At 38.6% G+C, this 23645-nt stretch overlaps 1 protein-coding gene across 1 annotated transcript; it reads left to right on the top strand.

Moving 5' to 3' along the window:
- The first annotated feature begins 91 nt into the window (after nt 1–91).
- gfra1b (gdnf family receptor alpha 1b) lies at nt 92–23564 on the top strand. The gene is made up of 10 exons (XM_079660528.1): nt 92–601; nt 904–1212; nt 1914–1997; nt 10643–10821; nt 14665–14837; nt 15369–15478; nt 16977–17111; nt 17965–18167; nt 21016–21063; nt 21917–23564. The coding sequence occupies exons 1-10, from the start codon at nt 562–564 to the stop codon at nt 22055–22057; spliced, it is 1422 nt and encodes a 473-aa protein (XP_079516654.1). The 5' UTR covers nt 92–561; the 3' UTR covers nt 22058–23564.
- The last annotated feature ends 81 nt before the right edge of the window (nt 23565–23645 follow it).

A 23645-nucleotide genomic window follows, 5' to 3' on the forward strand; every position in this document is an offset into this window, starting at 1 on the left:
CTCATGACGTCACGCCCTCACGCGTTGCATCTCGAGCCTCTCAGTTCTCTGTCATCAGAGTGGAGGACAGTCTGGATCAGACGGGGTTGTTTTGTCTTTGCACCTGCGGAACGGGATGGATTTCTCCAGCTTTTAGAGGATGTATCGTTTAAACACAGTCCAATAAGGGCAGTTATGGACACTTAAAGTTGAATGCATTCCTTTATTAAGTTGGTTTAGAGTTTCATTGTGATATATTTTCGGTCGCAGGTGTAAAGTTTTTTCCTCCAACCCACTGACAGCCTGAGTGGGAGTTGATGTGAGCGGAGTGAAGTGGAAATGGTCCACCACCAGCGCGCCTCTCTGTGTCACGCGTGTTTTTTTTCAATCGTCCGAAAGTCCGACAGTTTTGCACGATGTGGTTTTAGCTGGTGGACTCGGGTGGAGAGTTTGGACTCTCACTGTTGGATCTAGCGGACGGATCATCACCTGAACTAACATGATGTACAACCCGAAGAAAAGCGGATCTGTGTGACAACTTTTATTTGAATCCCCTCTTTAAAAACCACTTCAAAAAGCGCAATGTTTTTAATAACTTTTGTCATGATTTTGTCCTTCCCGGGTAAGTTACGCTTTCATCTGTTGATTATATTGGCTATAATATATTTTAAAACTGCACCTGTTCCTTTACAGTTTAACACAATACACGCAGCAGACAGTGGTTGGAATAGGGCACTTCTAGCCAAATGGCCAAACGTATGATATGTTTTGATTATTAGGGAAGTGTGTCATTGTGCATCTGACAAAATTATCAATCACTCTCTTGTAAATATTGCTAATTGACTGATCGATTACCTTTTGGTGTATAGAAACAAATTAAGAAATGAGTTCACATCTGGATCACAAATCTGTTCCTGCTCCCAGACTCCGGGTTCACCTTGAAGGGTGACGGCAGCTCGTCCTCCCGGCCCGTGCGCCTGGACTGCGTAAAGGCCAGCGAGCAGTGTCTGAAGGAGTACAGCTGCAGCACCCGGTACCGGACCATGAGGCAGTGTGTGGCGGGCAGGGAGAGCAACTTCAGCGCGGTGCAAGGTTCCGAGGCGCAGGGCGAGTGCCGCAGCGCCATAGAAGCCATGAGGCAGAGCACGCTGAATAACTGCAGGTGTAGAAGAGGCATGAAGAAGGAGAAGAACTGCCTCCGGATCTTCTGGAGCATTTATCAAAGTTTACAGGGTATGCACTGATTCATAAGATACACCTTTTAATGTATAAGTGCTAGAAGAAGTATTAAGATTATTGCAGTCTTCCTTTTAGATTTGACCATTAAGTACAGTCATAACATCAGAACATTTCTGTTTGTATGTAAAAAGCATTAGGCTTATATTGGGTAATTACCACTGCTGTATCTGGCAAAGGTGGATCTATAAAACAACTGCTTGGTCTAATCTTCAATAATGCATTTTCCCCATACTGTTCACTTTATATGTGAAATATTGAACTGCAAAGAAATTGTCAGATAAAGGCAGTGAAGCAAAAAAGCACCACATTTGTTTCTGAAATAAATGTAGTAGAGTAGAAGTGGCTTATACTCAAAGAAAGTGCTTAAAAACGTGTATTTCGGTCAAATTAGAATAGTTGCTGATTGATAACACTGACTAATCCCAGAATGAATCAGATTGCAGTAAGCAATTATCTCATATCGTATTGTACTTGTAACATAAGATCAAACTACTTCATGAGAACTATTGTCAAATGACACAACAGTATACTCATATTTACCAAACAACCACGTAGGTCAATGAGTAATTCACAGGGATTCATAGTGTAATTGACAAAATGTTCAAGTGTATCAGATACCATCCTCGCACACCACATGTTTGCATACACACAATGTCAAGCTCATATTGATGACAGTTCTTTTCTCTCCCATGCAGGTAATGATTTGCTGGAGTACTCTCCATATGAGTCAGTCAATAGCCGTCTCTCAGATATCTTCCGCCTGGCCCCCATCATCGCAGGTAAGAAGCTGCTTTCACGTCGCCAACATTCCTCAGGTTTTAGTTTGGACATTGTGCAAAGTTAAGTCACAGCAGACACGGAGCCATTAATTCTCAGTTGTACTCTAAACCCGGTTTAAATCACCAACTCACTGCTGCAAATCTGTCACTATTTGACAACCACTCTTCTGTTGCCGTCTGGTTTCAGGCTGCAGCTTTCAACGCCCATTATCTATCACAAAAGATTTTTATCTGCCACTGTGACCCAGCGTATACAAAGCAGAGTCATTTAGCATATTTCACTTTCAGCTCGAAAAGCGATGATGAGGGGTTTCCATTTTTTCCACTGAAATAACACTGGAAGTAGCATTTAAGAGGTATTTTTGAATTAATTATGCCTTTTATAGCAAAGCCTGTGTTGTCCGAGCACCAGGAGCTTGCAGAGCTTAATGTGTTGATTGTGAAAAAAACAGAAAAAGCCAAACAGATATGTCGCGGTTTGTTGTTGCGAATGTATATGGTATAGTGGATGCTTTCAAATGTCAAAGGAGTGCATTTGGACTTATATATATGCAGGTCCATATTTAGACTTCACACACACAGAGAAGCAATTAACCATCTGTCTGCCTTCAATGGCACTGATAGAACAAGAGCTGTGTGTGACAAGTGCAGCACTCTGGCTATCGTCAGTGTTTGGCTTTCTGGCTGCAGGAGGGCGTCTGCTTCACCGGCCAGCTACCATTCCAGTGGAAAAGAAATGGTCATTTGATTCTCCCTCTCCCTCTCTCCGTCTGGCTCTCGCTGTGATTGAATCCACTTAGCGTATCAAAGTGGCCCTGCTCCACACGCGATGACATAATGGCAAACTGTATTTCAAACACAGAGTAAAGGAATATTTATTGGAATTCGGATTTCTCCACAGCAATGCCAGACTAAGACAAATTGCAACAAAGCTGAAAGTGGAAGAGTGGTTTCACAAGGCTTTCAGATAATGAGAGTACTAGTAAAAGTTACTAGAGGACAAGAACAACACGTTTGCTTTTTGTAGATCAAACAAAAATGTGAAATGTTTTGATCGTGATCTCTAGGATATTAAAAGAAAATCTGATCCTCAACGTGCTCTTCACTCACAGTCAAGGACTAATACAGACATAGCAGTTTAACTAGTGAATCTCTATTTGGTGCCATAAATAATCACCAATGTATTTGTGAATCTATGAGCAATATAAATTGAGATGCAGCCGAGTAGCCAGTTTAATGTATAGCTGTGTAAAAAGTCAAAGGCTATATGAAGAAATAAACCACCTATTGGGTTGAATATCAGGAATCCATTTGCCATAAGTGACCTCATTCCTCTCTGCAACTAAACCAGGCCTCAGGCAATGCGCAGTGTAAATGCAGTAGTAGAAAATCAAGCTGAAAATCAATGTTTGTTACTACTGTATACATTGAGGCAATATATACAAAAATATATCATTATATGTAATATATATGAATTAGCAGATGCATCTCAACTTCCTTATAACCCCATTTTTTAAAATTAAATATGATGTAATATCTTCTCATATAAATGACATTACTAATGAAAATAGCAACAATAAATCAACAAGACCACAAGTCTACAGTATAGCCATGCTTACTGCTCTCTGAGGATGTACATCAGTGTTTGAGCTAAGTGGCTACAGTATGTTCACAATGAAAAAGCCATCACGCTGATGTGAAGCACCATTTGAATACACCAAGCTAACATGCCTTACAGCTGAGGCTGATGGGAATGTCATTACAGTAGTTAAACCAAAGCAGTGCTTTCCACACAGACTTTACTTATTTGGCGACATGTTTTTTAACGAAACAATAGGCATTCATATCCTAGCCAGCATCCACAGAGATGTTGTTCGCCATTGTTTACTGCTATTCCTCAATCATCATCTAATATTTAATCAATCCGCAACCCATGCTATTAATCAGAAGTATTCATGTTATTAACTGGACAGCTCAATCTTTGCTGATGAACCTTTTCCTATTTGTTGTGTCATAAATACAACTACTTATGATCCAAGCCAAGTTCTGTGCTAAGTGTCTTGCTGACCACCCACTGATTAAAGTGAAGGGGGCTGGCAAAACAAGTCTCACTTAAGGTGGGCTGAGTTTTAAGGTGGACTAGCTTTGTTGTGCTCAGTTTTTAAAATTCTACCTTCACCGAGTCACTTTGTCATATGTGTCTACAGAAAGCGTCACTTCCAATATGTTATTACATTGTTAATTCAAACTGAAAGGAGTGACATTCAAGTCAATAACAGCTCGAATATAGTCTCCAGAAACAGCTGAATTAAATGCTGCGTCATTTAGAAATCAATGAAGTTAATGAAGTGCCTTTCAGAGACGTTACAATGCTGCTGCGCCGATTGAGGGAAGGAGGTGACTACAGAACTCTAAACGAAAGAAAGAAAAACTGCTTCTGTACAACATACTGTGTGTTTATGTCTATATAATCTTTATGTAAGCTTAAATAAAAAATCTTTGCTAAATTCCACTGATCTTATTACAACTTTAGGTGATTCCAGATGTAACTCTAGCTTCTCTGTTATGCTTCGTTTGCAATCCCATAGCGAGAGTTAAGAAAACATTGTTGAAGGGTATATCTTGTACAACCACATTCCCAACTTATAATTAGACAGATTTTAAGAGACAAGATGAACGGATTGTGCATTTCCTCAACCAGTCTGACACCACTGATGTAAGAGCAGATTACATCCCAAGGAAAATCTTTGGAGTGTACATGCTACATTTAAGAATAAGCAAGGGAATTAAGTCTCACTGCTTCCCTTTAACAATGAAATAATAGCTAAATTAGTGCTTATTTGAATATGAATATGTCCATTTAGACCAGTCTTAGGGCCTTAATTAATACCATTTGTATGTGCAGACAAACCACTTCTAATCTATTCCTATTAATACATTCCTGCCACTCATGTTCCTATGATGATATAACCATCATACATTTCGTTTTAGTGACAAACTTCTTTTTTTAAACCCTCGAACCCGATCCTCGGTTTACTTGTAGGATTAACTCACGTGTACTGACCCTACCACTGACCCCAATACCGTTCCCCACTCCTCCCAGTCTATCCTCATCGGTAGTCCAACAGAGATTCAAGTCGGTGAACAAGAGATGAAGACAGGCATGATGATTTTCCATTGCAAAGATCTCCAGAATAATTCAGTGGTTGCCTGGAGCAACAGAATCAGCCTCTGTTGTCTTTGTCCTCGGCCATTGGTCCGATCAGACCATGAAGTAAATATGAACAAACTGCTCCAGCTGAACATCAGAGTATAGAAGACAGTCTTTTAATCTGCTGATCCTTCAAACACAAGACTGCTTTCAGCCGTATCAGCGAATCATCGGAAGGCATTTCCTTTCCCACACTTTGATTTCCTTCTGCCCCTCTGTGACCGCAGAATAACACCATTTGTTCCAACTGAATTAACCAGAGGGAGATCCAAACCCAATAATAGACACAAGTTATGGATTACAAGTTTGAAATGTACTTAGATGCTGCGTAATCAAATAGTACAACTTAAGCATTCAGTGGCAAACTTTATCTTATTTATTAGTAAGCATATTGTATCAAATGCATATCCTAGTTAGTAGATATGCAACCATGGGTGATGCAAGCAATGGCTAATCATGACTTTGAGATAAGAAAAATAAAACGCTGTCGGCTGCAAATGATGTTTTCGGTCAGGCGTGGAAGTATTTGACGTGCACAGCTAACCACACCCTGCACCCACACACAAGCACGTATGTACACAAACACTTCATCATTCATACTATGTGCATTTGTGCTGCATAGAGACCTTCATCTACATGCAAATCACCCTGCCTGCACATTTTCCCTTACATAGACAGTGACATCCTCTCAGTGCCTCAGACTTTCCCTTACACCTCTCAGATTGATGCATTAATGACAATCAATGCTTAAAAGTAGAAGGGAAGAGAAAAGACCCCCCTATTATTATTTAGCAAGTTCATAACTGACTTTATGAACAACACAAGGCATTGATTCGTGCTCTTGCTCTGATATCCTGCAGTCATAACAGCGCTATGTGTCTAGTCATCTTAAAACAATCTTATCTTCTATTAGAATCATTCTGAACATGGCCCACTTGAGACATGCAGGAGGTATTTCACTTCCGTTTGAATTAATATAGGATGACTACCTGGAGGATTAAATGGAAATAAAAGGAGGAATAGCTGGTGCGGTATGAACTAAGTGAGATTTTGCTAATTACATGGGTGCACTTTATAAATGGGCCTTGGGTCTGGTCATAAATACTGAGACTTTGGCGTGGATTTAGCGGTGCTGGCAGGGAACCTGATAGGAGGCAGGGTGCCATGAAGGAATACGCCCTGACCATCGCTGTTTTCCATTATTGGAGATGACAAAGAGGGCACTAAGTGGAGGGATAGGTTTAGAAGGATTAAATAAAGCAGTGATACATTGTAAAGGAGGATTTTATGGCATTAATCTGGACAGCATTCAAAGACTATATAGCAATATAGTTGTCTTGCAGTTTGTGGGATAGGGCATTTTTAGGTAAATAAAGATAACATGTTTAAGGTTTGGACATAGCTTTTAAACATTACATGGCAAATATACATAATATACATACTTTAGCTGGATTCAGGTGCCAGAAAAGTTTCATTCAAAATAGACCAATGGGAAAATAATATGCGCCATATATAATCATGAATCATCTGCATAAAAAGGTAGATTTTTGATACCTGGAAACAATGCATAAGAAAGGGAATGAAAGGCTAATACATATTTTCATTGAGGCAGAAATAGTAATTTTGCATTTAACACAATGCTTGATTTAGACCCTGTTAAAAATACAGTTACAGAACTGTTGATAAAGGACAATATAATAAAAAATGCATTGATCTTATTCTAATTATTATATAAAATGCTTTAACTTAAAATACATGAATAACTAATTAGATCGAGTTATGAAATATACAATTAGAAACCTTAACAAATATATTTATTAAAATACGCAGCCCTGTTCTTTAACATCGTTGTGAGCCACAGGACTCAACAATGCTGATCAGTTTTAACCGACCATATGAAGTGGGCTCCATATTGAAAGACTTTAAATCCACTTCTTCTACTGATCTCCATACACACAGCTGGCTCTGGAGGTTTGGACGCACTAATACTCTACTCTAATCTGTGTTACATATAGGAGGATTTATATGGCAGACGCAGATAAAAAAATTCCATGACACCATGTTCCTATACATATTCTGGGATTACAAAGAAAAGCTTGAGCAGTTGCTTTTCAGAACGTTTTTATCCAGAATTGCTACAATGGAATTCAATCATATAGAGAAAGGAGGTTTAATACCAGCTCTACTGCTTCTGCCACACCTATTAGTTATTTTTTACAACTCAACTCATTTTTGAATTATTCTAAATATTTCTTCGCTGAGAGCCGATTCATATCACAATTACTGTAACCAATATAAATAAACCAAAAATGGTTCTTTACAAACTACAAATGATGATATTAGTCAGACGCTCATAATGGTTCCGACATGGATTTATTGGATCCTTGGAGAAACATGTAGTTAAGATAATGACTGGCAAATTAATTTGTCATCACTGTGGGAAAGGAGAATAGCAGGCTTTGAAGTTAGTTCAAGCCATTTTCTCAATAATACATGGCTGCTGAGGTTAACAGATACAAAAACTGACAAAAGAGAACATTAGATGGCAAAAGGTGGCATTTAGTTACTTTCTGTAAGTAATACAATACGACGTTGATATTGTCAGACCCAATTCACCCCCTCTATAGTTTGTTGAATGGTGGCATCAGTTCAGGAAATTCATTTGGTGCTTTTTATATCATGAGCGAAGTGATGATAATCCATCTAAACCTCCCCTGTTCAGACATTTAATTAGCATCATTTGCAGCTCGTACACCAGTGTGAGTTCTGTAATTTTTGCTGGCTTTTTATAGCTCAAACAATGATTCAACTAGCCGATAAAGAAATCATTAAATTGCACAATCCTAGTTTGTTTATTATGAAGTGCTTATTTTGTCTAACAGCTGTTTTAGTATAAAGTGTACTTAAGTCCTGATACATATGTTTAAAAGCTAAACAAAGATGCTAGCCATGTGTCAATCAAGCTTTGGAACATGCTTAAGCTCACTAATTTGAAGTGTTGTTTGTAATTAAATATAAAAACGTTATATGCTGCCAAGATTTCATAATCGAGGGCCTTACAGACACTGTAACTCTTGGATGCTGTATAATAGAAAAGTTTGGTTCTCATATTTTTACTTTAGTGAATGCACGCCCCCAGGACACCATAATTAACCTCTTCTTTGAGATATACATTTAACCCTACCATGCTGGTGGTCCTTCAAAAAGGTCTTTTGTATAAATCAATTAGAGGTCAAAGGGTCAGATTCCAGTGTTTGATACTCTGGTTTAGTTTGTGGTCCACATCAATGGCAGCATGGTGGCCTTGCTCAGGGGTGCAACTCAAGAAGGCTAAGTGACATTTGTTTTTCTTTAAGCCTATGGATCTTTGAACAAGATATGTTATATTTAAGGGGGGGCATATCGCATTACAGTTCTTGGAATGCACTTCTAGGTAAATACATTTCTTATACAAGAAACTAGAATAATGTTTAGTTAAGAGTTATTAACATATACTCTAGGTTTACATGTTGGGACAGTCGTGTTATAATTATTTTTGACAAATGACCTCTTTGTGGTCGATTAGTTTTTTTAAATGTTAGGCTTCACTCACTGCATTTTAAAAGAGAAACATGACCATAGAGACTTTAAGAAAGTGAGAGGATTACAGAAACAAGGAAAGAGTGTTTTTCTATTGATTACAATCAGTGCAAGCAGCACAGAACAAAGCACAGACAAATAATAATGTCCAACAAATCCCTGTTTTCAAGACTGTTAAATAACTTCATAGACCAGCATGTGTTGAGCACTGTTCTAGAATGTGCTACTATTAATGCTCTCAACTTTCTTTTGTGGGAGGTTTCAATAAAAGTAAATGTTGAACTTTGCCACATCAACAATGTCATAACTCTCCCTCTGACTTCAATGTGATCTTTGAGACATTTAAATATGAATTGTACCCTTGAAACTGAGAATATTTGACCCCGTAATTGGCTTATTAAATGCAAAAATGCTCCAGATAGAAAAGGTTTTCTCCTGCCGTGGGGTGCTGCGTCTTTATGGAGTCACACTGTGACCTACAGCTCCAATCCTCTTACTCACACTTAGCTCGGGCTGCCTTCTACATCCACATACTTAGATGTATACAATTATGTCTTAATCCACAAGTAGTTGCTTTTAAAATGTGTGTTTTTAAGACCAGAGAGAGCATGTCTCTCTTTGCAACTGTAATTGAGGTAGAACTGTCACACCTATGGTCCCAGACCTACAAACAACCACTAAAGGATCACAGCCCACATCTCTAGGCACTTGTCAGATGTAAGTAATGGGTTTTGTAATATGTGATTAACCCAAGGTTCAACAATGCATTCAGATGTAATCATGGCTCATTCTGCGGTGCATGAAAGAGTGCAGTGAGCTTCAATTCCACCTCAAAAGGCAGAATTACAGAATTCACCCTTCCATGTCGAGGCTGAGGATACAGTTTGTGTTACTGTGCAGGACTCGCTGGAGCAGGAAGGACTTTATACCAACAAAAAAGAAAAATGAGATGTGAGGGAGTCATTATGTGGGCCATGGAGTGCTTTTGATGTGATGTGATGGAAGGGCAGGCAAACTGGGATGGAAGCAAAGATGGGTGACTTTTACGTTACCTTGAAGCAGGGAAAATGCACTCAGTCTGGGCAGGTTTTTTTCACGTTGAACGTTTGTTTTGTTTTTCCCAGAGAGTTCAGATGTGTAACAAAGCAACTGCAACACATCTGAATCAACTGGAGCAACACATTGGTGCAATAATTCATAATGAAGCCCCTTTAAAAGATTGCTATATAATGTTTGGAAATACAAGCATGAGTGAGTTCAACCTGGCTCAGTTGCTCTATTTAATTGTCAATAATGCATAGTATAACATTATGAGGAACTTGTTAAAAAATATAGAAAATATATATATCTGGAGGGACATTTTTGAAAATGTTGTAAAGATTTATTCTGGTTATAACTTTAAGACGAATAGTCTCTTCTAATCATTTTGGATAATTCATCATTTGGATAATTCCATAGTAGCTAAATATATTTAAATGTTATCTACTCAATACCTTTTTCCAATGCACCTCAAAGATACTCCCTATGACTGGAGGAATGGAGATTTGCATTGTTACCAGGTATAATGTAAATAAACTGGCAGTGTCACATCCAGATGTAATGGAACTTTTACAAGCTGAAAATATGGATTATGAGTGGAATATCCCTTTTTAAAAATCGCCCTGCAGGACAACAGTATTTCTTTGCGGAGCATTTCTTTCTCTTTTTCACTAGAAAAGCTCTTGGCTGCACTGTTGGCTGCACTGTATCCCCTCATATAATTCACTTTGAAGCACTAATCCTTCATGATGCGAGAAACTGTACAATACATCTTACATGATGAAATATGAATTGATGCATTTCTCTTCTTCCTCAGTGGAGCCTGCGTCTACAAAGCAGAACAACTGTCTGAATGCTGCCAAGGCGTGTAACCTGAATGACACATGTAAGAAGTACCGCTCGTCTTACATCACCCCGTGCACCAGCAGGGTGTCGGTGTCTGAGGTCTGCAACAAGCGCAAATGCCAAAAGGCCCTACGACAGTTCTTTGACAAGGTAATTAGGCATGTGATTTCTCAGCGCTGTGTTCTGCTTTTGTGTGCGTTTGATGTTGCTGCTAAAATCAACATCAAAAATACATGTCAAATTGTTTTTCTTTGAAACTTTTGAACACAATCGCTCTGAAAAAGTCACAGTGACTTACCAGAACTTAAAGGTCACCTATTATTCTGCATTATTATTTTGCACACGTTATTATTAATAATATACAGTGTTTCCCATACATCGAAATACAAACCCCACAGATCCTCAACTCCAGTGTGTCTCACTCATTAAAGAGCAACTTCCAGGTTAAAGACACCTGTGAATAAATGTGTAGGAAAATGATGAATAAATTGGGGGGGGGGGGGGGGGGGGGAGAGAGAAGTAATACGGTTTCCTGATGAAGCTGTGGAGAGTATGTGCTGCAGGGAGGTGGATGCACAACGCACCCAGGAACGAACGCTAGCTCCGGTCCTTTTTACTGTGGACTCGATGTCCTGACAGGCTGGTATTTGTGCAACCTGCACAAACACAATATTGCACCATGATTACAAATGGTGAAATACAATGTAAAACTACCGAAAAATACCAGCTCACTAAAACACAACCGCTCAACTCAACGCAACTACTAACTATACCCGCGGTCAGAGAGCGGAGATGTTTCCCCCTTGTTATGTAATGTGACGCGTTTGACGTATGAACTTTAAAAAAAAAGCCGTTTTTAAGAGCAGAGCTCAAAATTGCTCCTTTCCCTCTGAATTCCTGCCCTTATGTCTCGTAAAACATATCAAATCCTACATTCACTTTTTTAATTGTAATTTTCAAGCAAGTTTAAGCATGCAGTAAATGTAGAAAAAAAACAACCTGCAAGATGCTCTTTAAGGCGAGACACGGCAGGCAAAAACATCGTTTTTCATGCACTGGTACATTTTGAGATTTTGTGCAATTTTGATTCCATAACATCTTTTCTTTCACGCTTTTGGAAGGAAAACGTACAAAATACACATTTAGGTGTTTATTTGTAGTATAGTTTGTCTATTTGCGTCTGTAGATTTCTCCTAAATTCACCAAAAGTTAGCATTCTAACGCAGTGGCGGTTCTACGGGGTGGCACGGGGTGGCAGCTGCCACCTCAGAAAAATGCCTTGCGACCCCAGCTGCCACCCCAGTTGGCAGCTTTGTTTTGAAAGAAAAGTTGTGGCTCATCGGACATTTATGAGAGGAAATCTCTAACGTCAGAGTGCAAGTGAATGCAGCACAAGACGCGAGCCTTGTAACCCCTCCCCCGGCCCTGGCACAAGCGTGGAAATATGATTGCGGGGATTTCATTTCGGGACGGCGCAAAACGAGAAGCATTCGGACCCAAGTAGACGGAAGGAATGAGGTATTTGCGGTCTACAATGACAGAGAAGAGACTTTCAGGTTGGCTGTACTCAGCATTCAATCAAAAGGCACTAAAGCTTTGGATCTTAATCAGTTTGTGAGGCGATTTGCTGAACAAGATGGTAATCGCCATATTCAGCTGTTATAGGCATGCCAATTGATGCTCTGCTCACGGATGACTCGATGAGCATAACACATTTTTAAGATGATGACCTTACGTGTGTGTTTCTTCTTTGTGGGGGTCTGCCCCAAAAAACAGTTTACAGTCCTGAGAAAGTCAAATAAGACGGTGTGTAAAGCTACACTGCCTAGTCAAAAAAAAGTAGGACTTTCTACTGGATAATAACTGCAGCGATGTATATGTTTTAGCTGAATACAAGTTTTTTAACCCTAACTGATGCAGTTAGTCACTTCTTTAATGTTTGTTCTTTCTGATGAAAAGTCAAGGTTGTAACTGTTTGAAATGAAGTCGTGGGGCGCTGAACTGTTCTTTTGATTTATGATAGTAATTACTTGTCTTTCAAATTTGAAGGAGGGTGAGCAAGCATCTTGAGGAACACTCATCATTAACTCCTCCAAAAAATATAGTTTATTTCATAATAACACTGAATATGTGAATCATAACAGTGATTGACAGATGATAGGAATAATATGATTGTTAATAGCATCATATTAATTCAGACAAACATAGACGAGACAGTTAATTAATGTACTTATTGCAGCCGTCTGCATAGATTTGGTACCCCTGCTGGTCTAAGAGTGAGACACACTTATTCAGTTATTGTTCAGTTAAAATTCATTAAATTACGTGTGCCACCTTATATATTTCTATTTAAGGCTTTACTGATGTGCCACAATAATGTCACCTAATGTTATTGAGTTAAAATATTAATATTGTGGCTTTCCAAGTTAACATTGATTGATATGAATGCGATTAAATCAGCATATACTTCTGCCAGGGGATGCCACCCCTCAAATTCTCCTGCCACCCTCTTGCCACACCATGAATATTTTTCTAGATCCGCCCCTCTTCTAACGTAACATAAAGTACAGCGACCGCTGTTTGCACCATGTGATCAGAGGTATTGTTGGAAAGCTCAGTCTCTCCTGCACAATCTCATCATCGGATCCAAATATGGTCATTTCCTTTGTATTAGCAACCAATCGTGAAAGTACAAACGGGTCTTAAACCAAAAAACTGAATCTCATTGGCTGGTGTCCCTGCCAATGTTTCTGACAACGTGATTCGTTCAGATGCGTCACATGGTGTGCTAAAACACTTCTTGGTTTAGCTTTCGCTGGAAATTTAAATTTCAAAATGGCAAAAAAGAACAGCAAAAAAACGTTCACATAGAAGACGACAACAATTGTCAGTTGCACGAAGCAATGTTAGACAAAAACCAAATGATCCCGAATATGAAATACCTTCACGTGAAATATGAAATACCTTCACGTGAAATATGAAATACCTTCACGTGAAATATGAAATACCTTCACGTGCGTCAAGGCGCAAGCAGTCATCCAAAGAACAGCAGGGTTTAAGTAGCGCCACATTGCAATCTTTAAAGGTAGTTTTCTCAAAATGAGTTTTTTCTCCTGTTCTGAGTGAGGAATCTCCACTTCAGTAGCACTTACATAGACCCAACCTTCCAGTTAGATTCCTATCAATATTCTGAATGCCTTTACTGAAGGGTTTGTTCATATAGCATTCATAGCCTGAATTATATAACATTGACATTGACAGTATTTTCTGATTTATGGAGAGATCAAAAGAGATATCCAAAATCCCTTCTGTAAAAACTTTAGATTCTAATATGACTACAAATGAAACAAGAATTTCAAACCTGACTTTATCCAATGTTCAGAATTGTCTTCCTGAAATGTATTAAAATATGCGCATATTCAATGAGATTATGGCTCATTTGCATGGTGGGGCGGGGGGGTGCAGTGCCCCTAAAAATAGAATCAAATTATGGGGGAAACACTGGATAATAATAACAAATTAAAAAAAATTATATTATTTATATCTTTTTTTTCTTTTCTTTTTTTTTTTAAATCATCTCGCGACCCCCACTTTGGGAACCCCTGTCCTAGAGCACCATTGTGTTATTTTTAAGCAAATATCTCTCAGAGGGGCGTTGGGAGTGGCTCCTTATTTTCATCTAAAGTAGCAGACAGAGAATCAGCACTTTTGAAACAGGGCTGAAACAGAGGGGATTATGGGATGCTGCAATGCACGATCAGTTTGGTATGTTGAGCCAAACACTTCAGAGAAATGTTTTGTATATATATCTGAGACCTATAATATATTGATGAAAAACAGTATAATAAGGTACCTTTAACTATAAAAAGGTATTTATTAACTGGATATGGTAAGTTCCTCAACTACGCTAGTAAAGGTGGTAGTGGCATTGGAATTAAAATATGTTTTTTAAGACATCAATGGACAATTTTTATGTTTTATTTCCATTAAAAGGTCCCATCTAAATACAGCTATGGGATGCTGTTTTGCGCCTGTCCTTCAGGGCATCAGACAGCATGTGCAGAACGCCGACGGCAAACGATTGTCCCCGTTTGTTCCTATGCGGACAAAGACAAACCCAACTGTCTGTCTCTGCAGAACTCATGCAAGACCAACTACATCTGCAGGTAAGAAGTGACGCTTAATGGGCTTCATCTTCACTCTTATGCAGTCTAACGTTCTTCACAATAGTGTCGGTTTTTATTATGACTTATTATTGAACATTATATATGTGGCAAAATACTTTATTTGTCCCACAGAGGGGACATTTACATTTGTTACAGCGGAAAAGAGCTAAAGACAGCTTAATGTTGACTAAGAACACAGTCCCCCTGCTTCCACGCCTACTGCTATTTATTTCACTTTTTACTTTATTATTTGCCTTGTTTGTTTATTCACCATGTAAAGCGGCCTTTGGTCCCTTGAAAGGCGCTATACAAATGTAATCTATTACTATTATTAAGAAGCATGCATAAAAAAATTAAGACAATCTTTTCTTTAAAGATTACACAATTTACAAAATACACATCCTGTAACAGTTCTGAAGATGTAGCAGCCAGGTATATATATATTGCACATAGTTGGTATTTAACAACAAGTTAAGCTTATATCTGATGCAGAATGAGGAAATAAGCTACTTTAATTTGTTATGTTTCTAGGTCAAGGCTGGCAGACTTTATCAGTAACTGTCAGCCAGAAGCTCACTCCATATCGGGCTGTCTGAGGGAGAGCTACGCTGACTGTCTGCTGTCTTACTCGGGTCTAATTGGTAAGTTCTCTGAAGCATTTGAAAATTGGCCTCAGAATTGTGCAGATAAGACTGGTAACAGGACCTAAAGCTGGACTACTGGTGCAGTTTGTTCTGTGCCTCTGATATTACTCAACAGTGTGTGACATCCATTCAGATTAACATGTTGCAAGGTAGTTTTTGAAATCGATTATTTGCCGGACAATATTTTTTAATGAGAAGCATGATTAGAGGTGATGTAAAAAGCTTTAATTGGATTCTGTTTTTCTGAAGCCAAAAGATAGCAGAAACCCATTTAAAGCGCAGAATGTTGATTGTTCTTTCAAAAGAGCTGCACATAGTATGTGCTAGTTCTTTGAGCTAAAAACAATGGTGGTGATATTTTACCATGACAGTCACTGTGCAGCTATGGCCTTGTTCAAACAGTTAAATAATTCACTTTTCCAAACAGCACTTGTTAAAGAAAGAATAGACTTAGGTACAAATGTCATTTTAATAAAATATAGGAGAAAGGATATATGAAAATATAAATCAAACCATATACGAATGTCACATGACGTGTAGCCTACAGATAGCGCTTTATCAAAGATTACACAGGAACTGCGAATCTTTCTCTGTAGGCATGTATAATAATACAAAGCTGTGTAACAGATGATTTTCAGATGTTAACAAGCAAGCCAAATAACTTCATGTATTCTCCAGTGGAGATTGAGGCACCAGATCGCAGTTTATGAATTGCAAATCCATAGGGTACAATTCATTATTGCTCTGTGCAAGAGTAGTGATTATTTCCTTTTGTTCAGCCTCTCTGCCATCAGCGGGTTCCATTATGTAGAAAAGGAACAACGCTGAGTTTTAGTAATGAGATTTAAACACAGGGCAACAGTGACCAATTGCAAACTCAACAGGCGGACATTTTAATCTACACCATTCATATTGCACTCCACACAGGTTACACCCTCTAATTGGGCCCCCTGGCTTCACCACTCACTTCTGTCTCCATACACAGAAATGTGCATGTACTTGCACAGCTAATAACTAAGAGCCTACTCAACCCATGCTTCCTGTAAAAAATTAAAAAAAAAAGGCAAATTGTCCTCTTTTTTAGTTACATCAAGATGACAAAATTGGCCAAAAATGGTTTCATTCAACTTGAAGTACGTGTGTCCCAGTTCGGTCACAACGGTCGACTCCAATAGGTGGAAGGCAGCATCCCAAACTTTTTAAAAACACTTGAATATTTTGCATGTTGTTGCACAGGCCCTGGCATATATAATGCGTATACTTTACAAGTCATGGAGGCTTATAATCACGATGCAGCAGGTCGTTACGTCAGTGAAAAGGCAAAGGGGAGAATGGAGATAAAGGCACCCTGTAATATTGAATATCTCACTCTCATTGGCTGACCTGAATATAGACATTTGAAACCAAAAGAGTCCCGTTATAGAGGGTTTCAACTGTGAGAGTGGGACTACAGTTTCAAAGACTCAAAGTAGTTTTGTCCTCCTTTATGCTGCAGGTACAGTGATGACACCCAATTATGTGCAATTTCTTGGCATCACCCTGTCACCCTGGTGCGACTGCAGCAGCAGCGGGAACAGCAAGCCAGACTGTGACAAATTCTCTGAGTATTTCACCAACAACAGATGCCTACGTGAGTTCAAACCTTGTACTTTTCTTCACCACAGAATGCCAGTTTGACCATTTTCTATTTGTAATTAAAGACTAGGAGATGAGGAATAAACCCTGGAGTTGTATGATGATCTTTGTTCTCACTTTCGATACAATGTGTGTTACTTTGAGTGTTATAAGAAATATCTTTTAACAGTTTTTTTCAAATAGAAATTGCATTACAACCTTTTATTTTACACGTTTTCTTAAGTCAAGCAGGGATGAAGTACATTTTTTGTGAATCATAAATATTAAAAGGCGGACGCTGCTTTTAAAAAGGATCTCTTGAGAAAGGTCAAGTAATTTCTTCTCCTACACAATTATCATTTATTGAAGCTGAACTTGGACAAATGATTCAGGGCCATGGCATTTGCTCTTATTTCTAAAGCATCTGCTAACTTATAAGATGGCGCATAATTTGTTATTAAATGGAGGTTCAGAGGGTATTTTGTTAGATAATACTTAAAGTATTACATGTTTTTATAACATAGAAGCAATGACATTGGGACGGTGCATATTAACTCATGCTTGAAAACAGATGGTTTATTTTGCTTTCCAGTGACATTCCATTTAGTTTTAAACAGAATATTACATTACATGTTACTTGTTAGACGCTTTTATCCAAAGTGCTGTGGACAATCCCCACAGGAGCAATTTGGGGTGAAGTGTCTTGCCCAGGGACACAACAACATGCGGACTGCAGTGGGACTCGAACTTGCTACCCCCTGATTCGAAGTCCAGCACTCTATCCACTTAAACCACAGTTGCCCTATAATAGTGCATACGTTCAGAAAAGCATCAAGTAGGCCTCATTCATTAATACACTGTTCTTGCAGGTAATGCCATCCAGGCATTTGGTAATGGCACTGATGTTGGAGTTTGGCAACCCCAACCCCCGATCCAGCCCACTGCGCTGGAGCCTAGCATCACCCGGCGGCGGGGGAAGGATCGAACCGGTAACGGGCTGGATTCACTGAGCGACATGAACAAACTGGACCTCGATGACGACTCATTATACAACATGTGTGGGACCTTACAGGTGAAGTGATTTAAAGTAGAGAGTTTAAAAAGTGACGTTTCCGTTTTCAAATATAGGATGTCACTTTTTTTGAAATGGTATATTTAATTTAACCATTAAATCTGTGCTTCTTAAAAAAAAAAAAGAGTAGAAGATATGGAAACTGCATCAGTTTTTATTAGATTTTAAAGTCACAACAACATTAATCTAACGCAAACTAATCTAAAGAAACACGCAACATTTTGATGCAAATCTAATCCAAGGAGTAAATTATTTTTCACTGCAACATTTTTTTTTTGCTTACAGACAAAAACATATCAGTGTATGGAAATTCATAATATAACTTTTCAATTTCTCAGTCAATTTACCTCCACTAATCTCTTCAATAGAGAAACTGTATTAGTCTTCTAAGGATTTCCATGCTGAAAAAAAAGTACAGCTACTTTTATTACTGGTATTATCATTAAAAATGTTAATCCTTATGAAGTCATTTGTTTGTAGTGAGTTTTTCTCTTTTTATGGCTGAAGCCTACAATAGGACAGTGCCATTTTAAAGGAAAAATAAGATGAAAACATTTACCACAACAACAAAGGATTTTGATGTTTCCTTTTTGTCCTTTAAAAAAGGCATCAGAAACCTCTCAAAAATTCTGAGCTAAAGTGCCCGACTCTAAATTAATATCAGGGGGAGATCTATTCAGAGCTTTGTGTCTGCGCGTCAGTCGTCTGGCTCCGTCACCTTGATGGATCGGGGGTCTATGAAGCCACAGAATCCCCCCCCCCCCCCCGGGCAGAAAAATGAGACGTCAGAGCGGAGTCAGATTCTCCCAAGCTATCATGTCAAAGCTAATTCGTTGCTAGGGTAACATCACAAATGGGCCACAGGGGTAGCGTGTGCATTCATGTGTGTGTGTTTATGCAGGGAAACCATTTTATTGTATAGGCAAGGCAAGTTTATTTATATCCTTTATTAAAAAAGTATCTTCCAATTTCCTTTTTCTTGTGATTTCCTACCTATTTAGGGTTAAAAAAAAACATCTTGCAATTTAGACTTTTTTTTTCATTGATTTTTATTGTATTTCTGGATTTTACAGTACGTCCACTGTAGAGGACATACAGTAAGGACCATTTTAGTGGGATAAAACCATAGACTGTATATATATGATAAAACGCACCTTTCAACACAAAGCAATTCAAAGTGCTTTACAAAAATGAAAGACATTAAGAAAATGGCATTTAAAAACAGTCATTAAAAAGGAAAGATAATAAAAGAAACATTAAAAGAAAAAACACATGATTAAAAGTATCAGTATAGGTGTACCACTTTTCTTCATTTTTAGGTGCATGTTTGCTGACATTTCTGTTAGTTTTGAAACAACTCTTATCTGTTCATGCTTGAAAAATGTAAATGTTGATACCGATTACTAGAACTAGACACACAACTATTAAAAAAATGCTAATTTGAGAATCATTTTGAGAACTGCGTTGCTCTGACCCAACAAATCAAAAGTACATGTTTGACCTTGGAGACAGTAGTCGGCAAAATGACCTCACCACAATGTCCATTAAGTAACATACTGATCGTATTGCATATCTTTCTCAGCAGATCAAGTTTCCACATTTCAAGCACCACTGAGAGTTCTTTCAACTACTGCTCCCAATTCAAAATGTAAAGAAAAATACATCTAATTTTAACATCTTAGACTCCTGGGACAAATCCATCTGTTGAGGAACATTGTGTGATGTGATCGCAAGCTTTAAGAACAGCTAACTGCGGCATCGAGCTTGTTGTGACATTGTTTACACTAGACTCACATTTCATTTAACATGTGTCTATTCATCCATATAAATGTGCTTCAAAGGAACTGTTTGGCTTCACCAACACTTCAGACCTCTTTTATATTCTTCTGATAAATACTATTGGGCTATATTTTTAAATGAGATGATATCACATAAAGGGAGTAAATCTATCATGTTGGCTTTTAATAGCGATATGATTTATCTTCAGTTAAAAAAAAAACATATCCTCCAGGAGAAAAGACCTCCTATAGAGCAATGAATCACTCCTCTCAGGTTCATAGAATTCTTTCTACTTAAAAACCAACGCATGGACTGTTTATAATGTCCCCAAAGCACCATGGAGTCACTTTATCATTTTCTGTTCTTCATCTGTATCTATGAGTGTGTGTTTGTTTGAGTGTCTACAAAATGTGTGTGGGTATTTTTGTGTGTGGCTGAAAAGGTTTGAGGAAAAGTTTTAAATGTATTAAACTGTCATAACCTTGAGTTGGGGATCACACACACACACACACACACACACACACACACACACACACACACACACACACACACACACACACACACACACACACACACACACACACACACACACACACACACACACACACACACACACACACACACACACACACACACACACACACACACACACACACACACACACACACACACACACACACACACACACACACACACACACACACACACACACACACACACACACACACACACACACACACGGAATCTCCTGCCCGAGGAGGAGGATTATACAAAGAGGTGCATGTAGGTCTAAACCATGGGAATTGGTGGGCACTGAAAGCATTATCATACATCTTATTATTGTTGATGCAGTAATGATTTTTGCTTGTTTTACTTCAAAGTCGATTCTTCCTCTAGCAGCCTCCAGACAGAGACAGTTTGTTCACTCCACTACGCTGACACTAAGAGAAAGTCTGCCATTTGCTTCAGAGCATTCTTTGCAGCCAGACTGCGATCTTAAAATACAGGCAAACGAAGAATGAAAATCGATGTTTCTGTTCCGTCACTTACTTCTTTTTTTCCCTTCCAGGCCCAGAAACTGGATTTGAATCTAACGGTGGATACTGCTCAATGTGTGGTAAGTATCGTTTTATACAATCTATTCAATTCATTGTTTCAGTGTTGAACTTTGTAAGGCAAATTATTGTTGTGAGCATTCTGATATCATATCGGCCCGTCCACACTACAGCTTCAAAAAAAGCTTCCCGGCGGACGTGTCTGAAGCTCGACCAACAACCAATCACATGAATCTCCCGCCCCTGACACACAAGCAGCGGTTTGATTGGCTAGAGCTTGTACTGGCATATGATTTGATTGGCTGACGCTTCCACCGAAAGCTTCAGAAACTTCAAAAGTTGAACATTGCTCAACTTTTGCAGCCTGAAACGCCAGGAAAGCTCCGCTCTGCTACCCACAATTCAGTTCGGCGAAAAGCGAGGCAACGTGACGTCACCCCATTCAAAGTGAATGGACAGACACGTTGGAAACCGTTTTTGAAGCTGTCGAAGCTGTAGTGTGTACGGGCCGTAAGATACAACATATGGATCCCTTAAATGTTGTTATTAAAAAGACCAAAAATGTGCTTCTCACAGTCCAAATATCTCTAGCAAAACTCGACACATGTTTTTTTTACATTGAAAAGCTGACAAATGTAGAAACACAAAGAATGTGATCCGTGTTTAACCATCCAAATATAACTGACAATTAAACAAAAAGGCAGATAATTGCTTTGCCGTTGTAATTCATCAGGTCTTCATATGCACAAATTAACTAAAAGATATCTAAAATGTAAATAACTGACACTGAATTTCAAACCCAACATTATCAGAAATGGTGCTATCGTTGTAGTAGATTTCATAGTGAAGGAAAAACATATTTTTTAGATATCGTTCTACTCAAGCTAACCTCAAAACGATGCTCTCTTCCCTCAGAACCATCAGCTGGACGAGTCCGCTGACTCTAAGGCCAACGCTCGCAGCGCAGCGGCAGACTTCCCCTTCTCAAACCCCTCAAGTGTGCTCCTCGCACTAACCGTCGCTTTAATACGGCTCAAAGGTTTCCAACTTTTGTAAGATCTGAGGACTACGGATCAACACTCATCAGATTCAACTCATTTTGATTTAGACATTTGCCTAAGTGTGACACCTGCATTTTTCTTGAAATGGAACTAAAAGTGCTACAAACCTAGAAAAACTGAGGATTATATCCGAGGAGTCCACAATGCTGAAATCAGACTCATTTGCCTTCCATAGGGGCAATTCGGGTCCTTCAAGAATCAGATTCACACTGAGGAAGACTCACTTTCTTGGAGCTAAACCCTGTGATCTGATGAGCACGTGCGTCATGTCTCTTCTTGGGAACCGTTGCAAATCAGTGCACATTTGACTGAATGGACGGCCAACGTGCGGAGGAGTGTTTTCGGGATAAAGTGGATCATCAACGTTTGCATAACTGTGCTTTCATTCGTCCAGTCAGTAAACTGCTTTAGTTCAACAACAGGAAAACTAGGTGTTGTGCTGATATATAAATGTCACAAGGGACAACTAACACATATCATAGACACAACGTATGGAACATGGTTCATAACACATGCTAACTAAATCAACAGCGTAACATTTTGTCAGAGTATTCTCAAAGTTCAAAAACGCAAACAGCTTCTCTTCTACATGTTCGGTACTACAGTAGGTATAGATTTGTTTTGTAGATTTATTTGATTGTTACGGTGGTTTGTGGTTTCATCACATCGCCTCTTAAAAAACATTTTGTACATACGATGTATAAAGTGTACACTCAATTACAGTGTGCTGCTGTCAGCTTGTTACATATCGTCTGTAATGTTTTTGGAGAGTCTATGTTAGTATCTGGAGACTGAGGCCTCTCAGCATTACCCAGTGTAGCTATGATTTAAAAAATGTGATGGGGTTCTTTAATCACGTGGTTACAGATATGACTGTTGTGTGATGTTTTAGATGCAAAGAGCATATCGTTATCTTAAACAGTACTTTTTCCTCGAGGAATAGCAAACTATCTGTAACACCAACAAGAACATACAGACTTACAACAGTGATTTAAATGGATAAAACAAAGTAATGTTATGCTTCTGTTCTAATGAAAGTACATATGTTCTGATATTGATCCATATTCTTCACACTGCCTCCATTACATTTGATTTGTCATAACGTCCTGTTGAACAGTATAAGGAACTACGTTTGTTTTTTTAATAACAATGTGTACATATCCACTAGAGCAAATGCCAAAAGATTAAAGCCAAGATGAAAACATAATTATTATTAACAGGGCAACTCTTTTTTATCATTCAAAGAATGTACAACATAATGCCATTTCAAAAAATACGTGTTCAAATCACATACTTTAAAGCCTGTAATGATACACCTCTTTTTAGATTTCAAATGTATTTGTAATGTTTTGGTCCAAAAATACAACTGTGTATCTGACCTATAGATATTACCAGCGTACACTTGAAGACATCTCATAAAGGAGGCCACTTTTATGTACAAGAAGTCTTCATCATGACCATTTGAAACATTGGAAATCTGAAATAAAAATGGTGAACAATGACTCATGCTGGTTTCTACGATCAACTGCGATACATCCTGTTTTTGCCTCATAATATTCCTTTACCCCAATGTGAGTTCTGTA

The sequence above is a fragment of the Notothenia rossii genome (genome assembly GCF_949606895.1).
Source record: "Notothenia rossii genome assembly, chromosome: 11".
Classification (NCBI taxonomy): Eukaryota; Metazoa; Chordata; class Actinopteri; order Perciformes; family Nototheniidae; genus Notothenia; species Notothenia rossii.

Bases quoted from the DNA above. Each gene is read 5' to 3' on its own strand.
- gfra1b (XM_079660528.1), top strand. From the start codon at position 562: ATGTTTTTAATAACTTTTGTCATGATTTTGTCCTTCCCGG. The intron at 14,838-15,368 runs GTAAGAAGTGAC...TTATGTTTCTAG, and splicing joins AAGACCAACTACATCTGCAG to GTCAAGGCTGGCAGACTTTA. The intron at 18,168-21,015 runs GTGAAGTGATTT...TTTCCCTTCCAG, and splicing joins ACATGTGTGGGACCTTACAG to GCCCAGAAACTGGATTTGAA.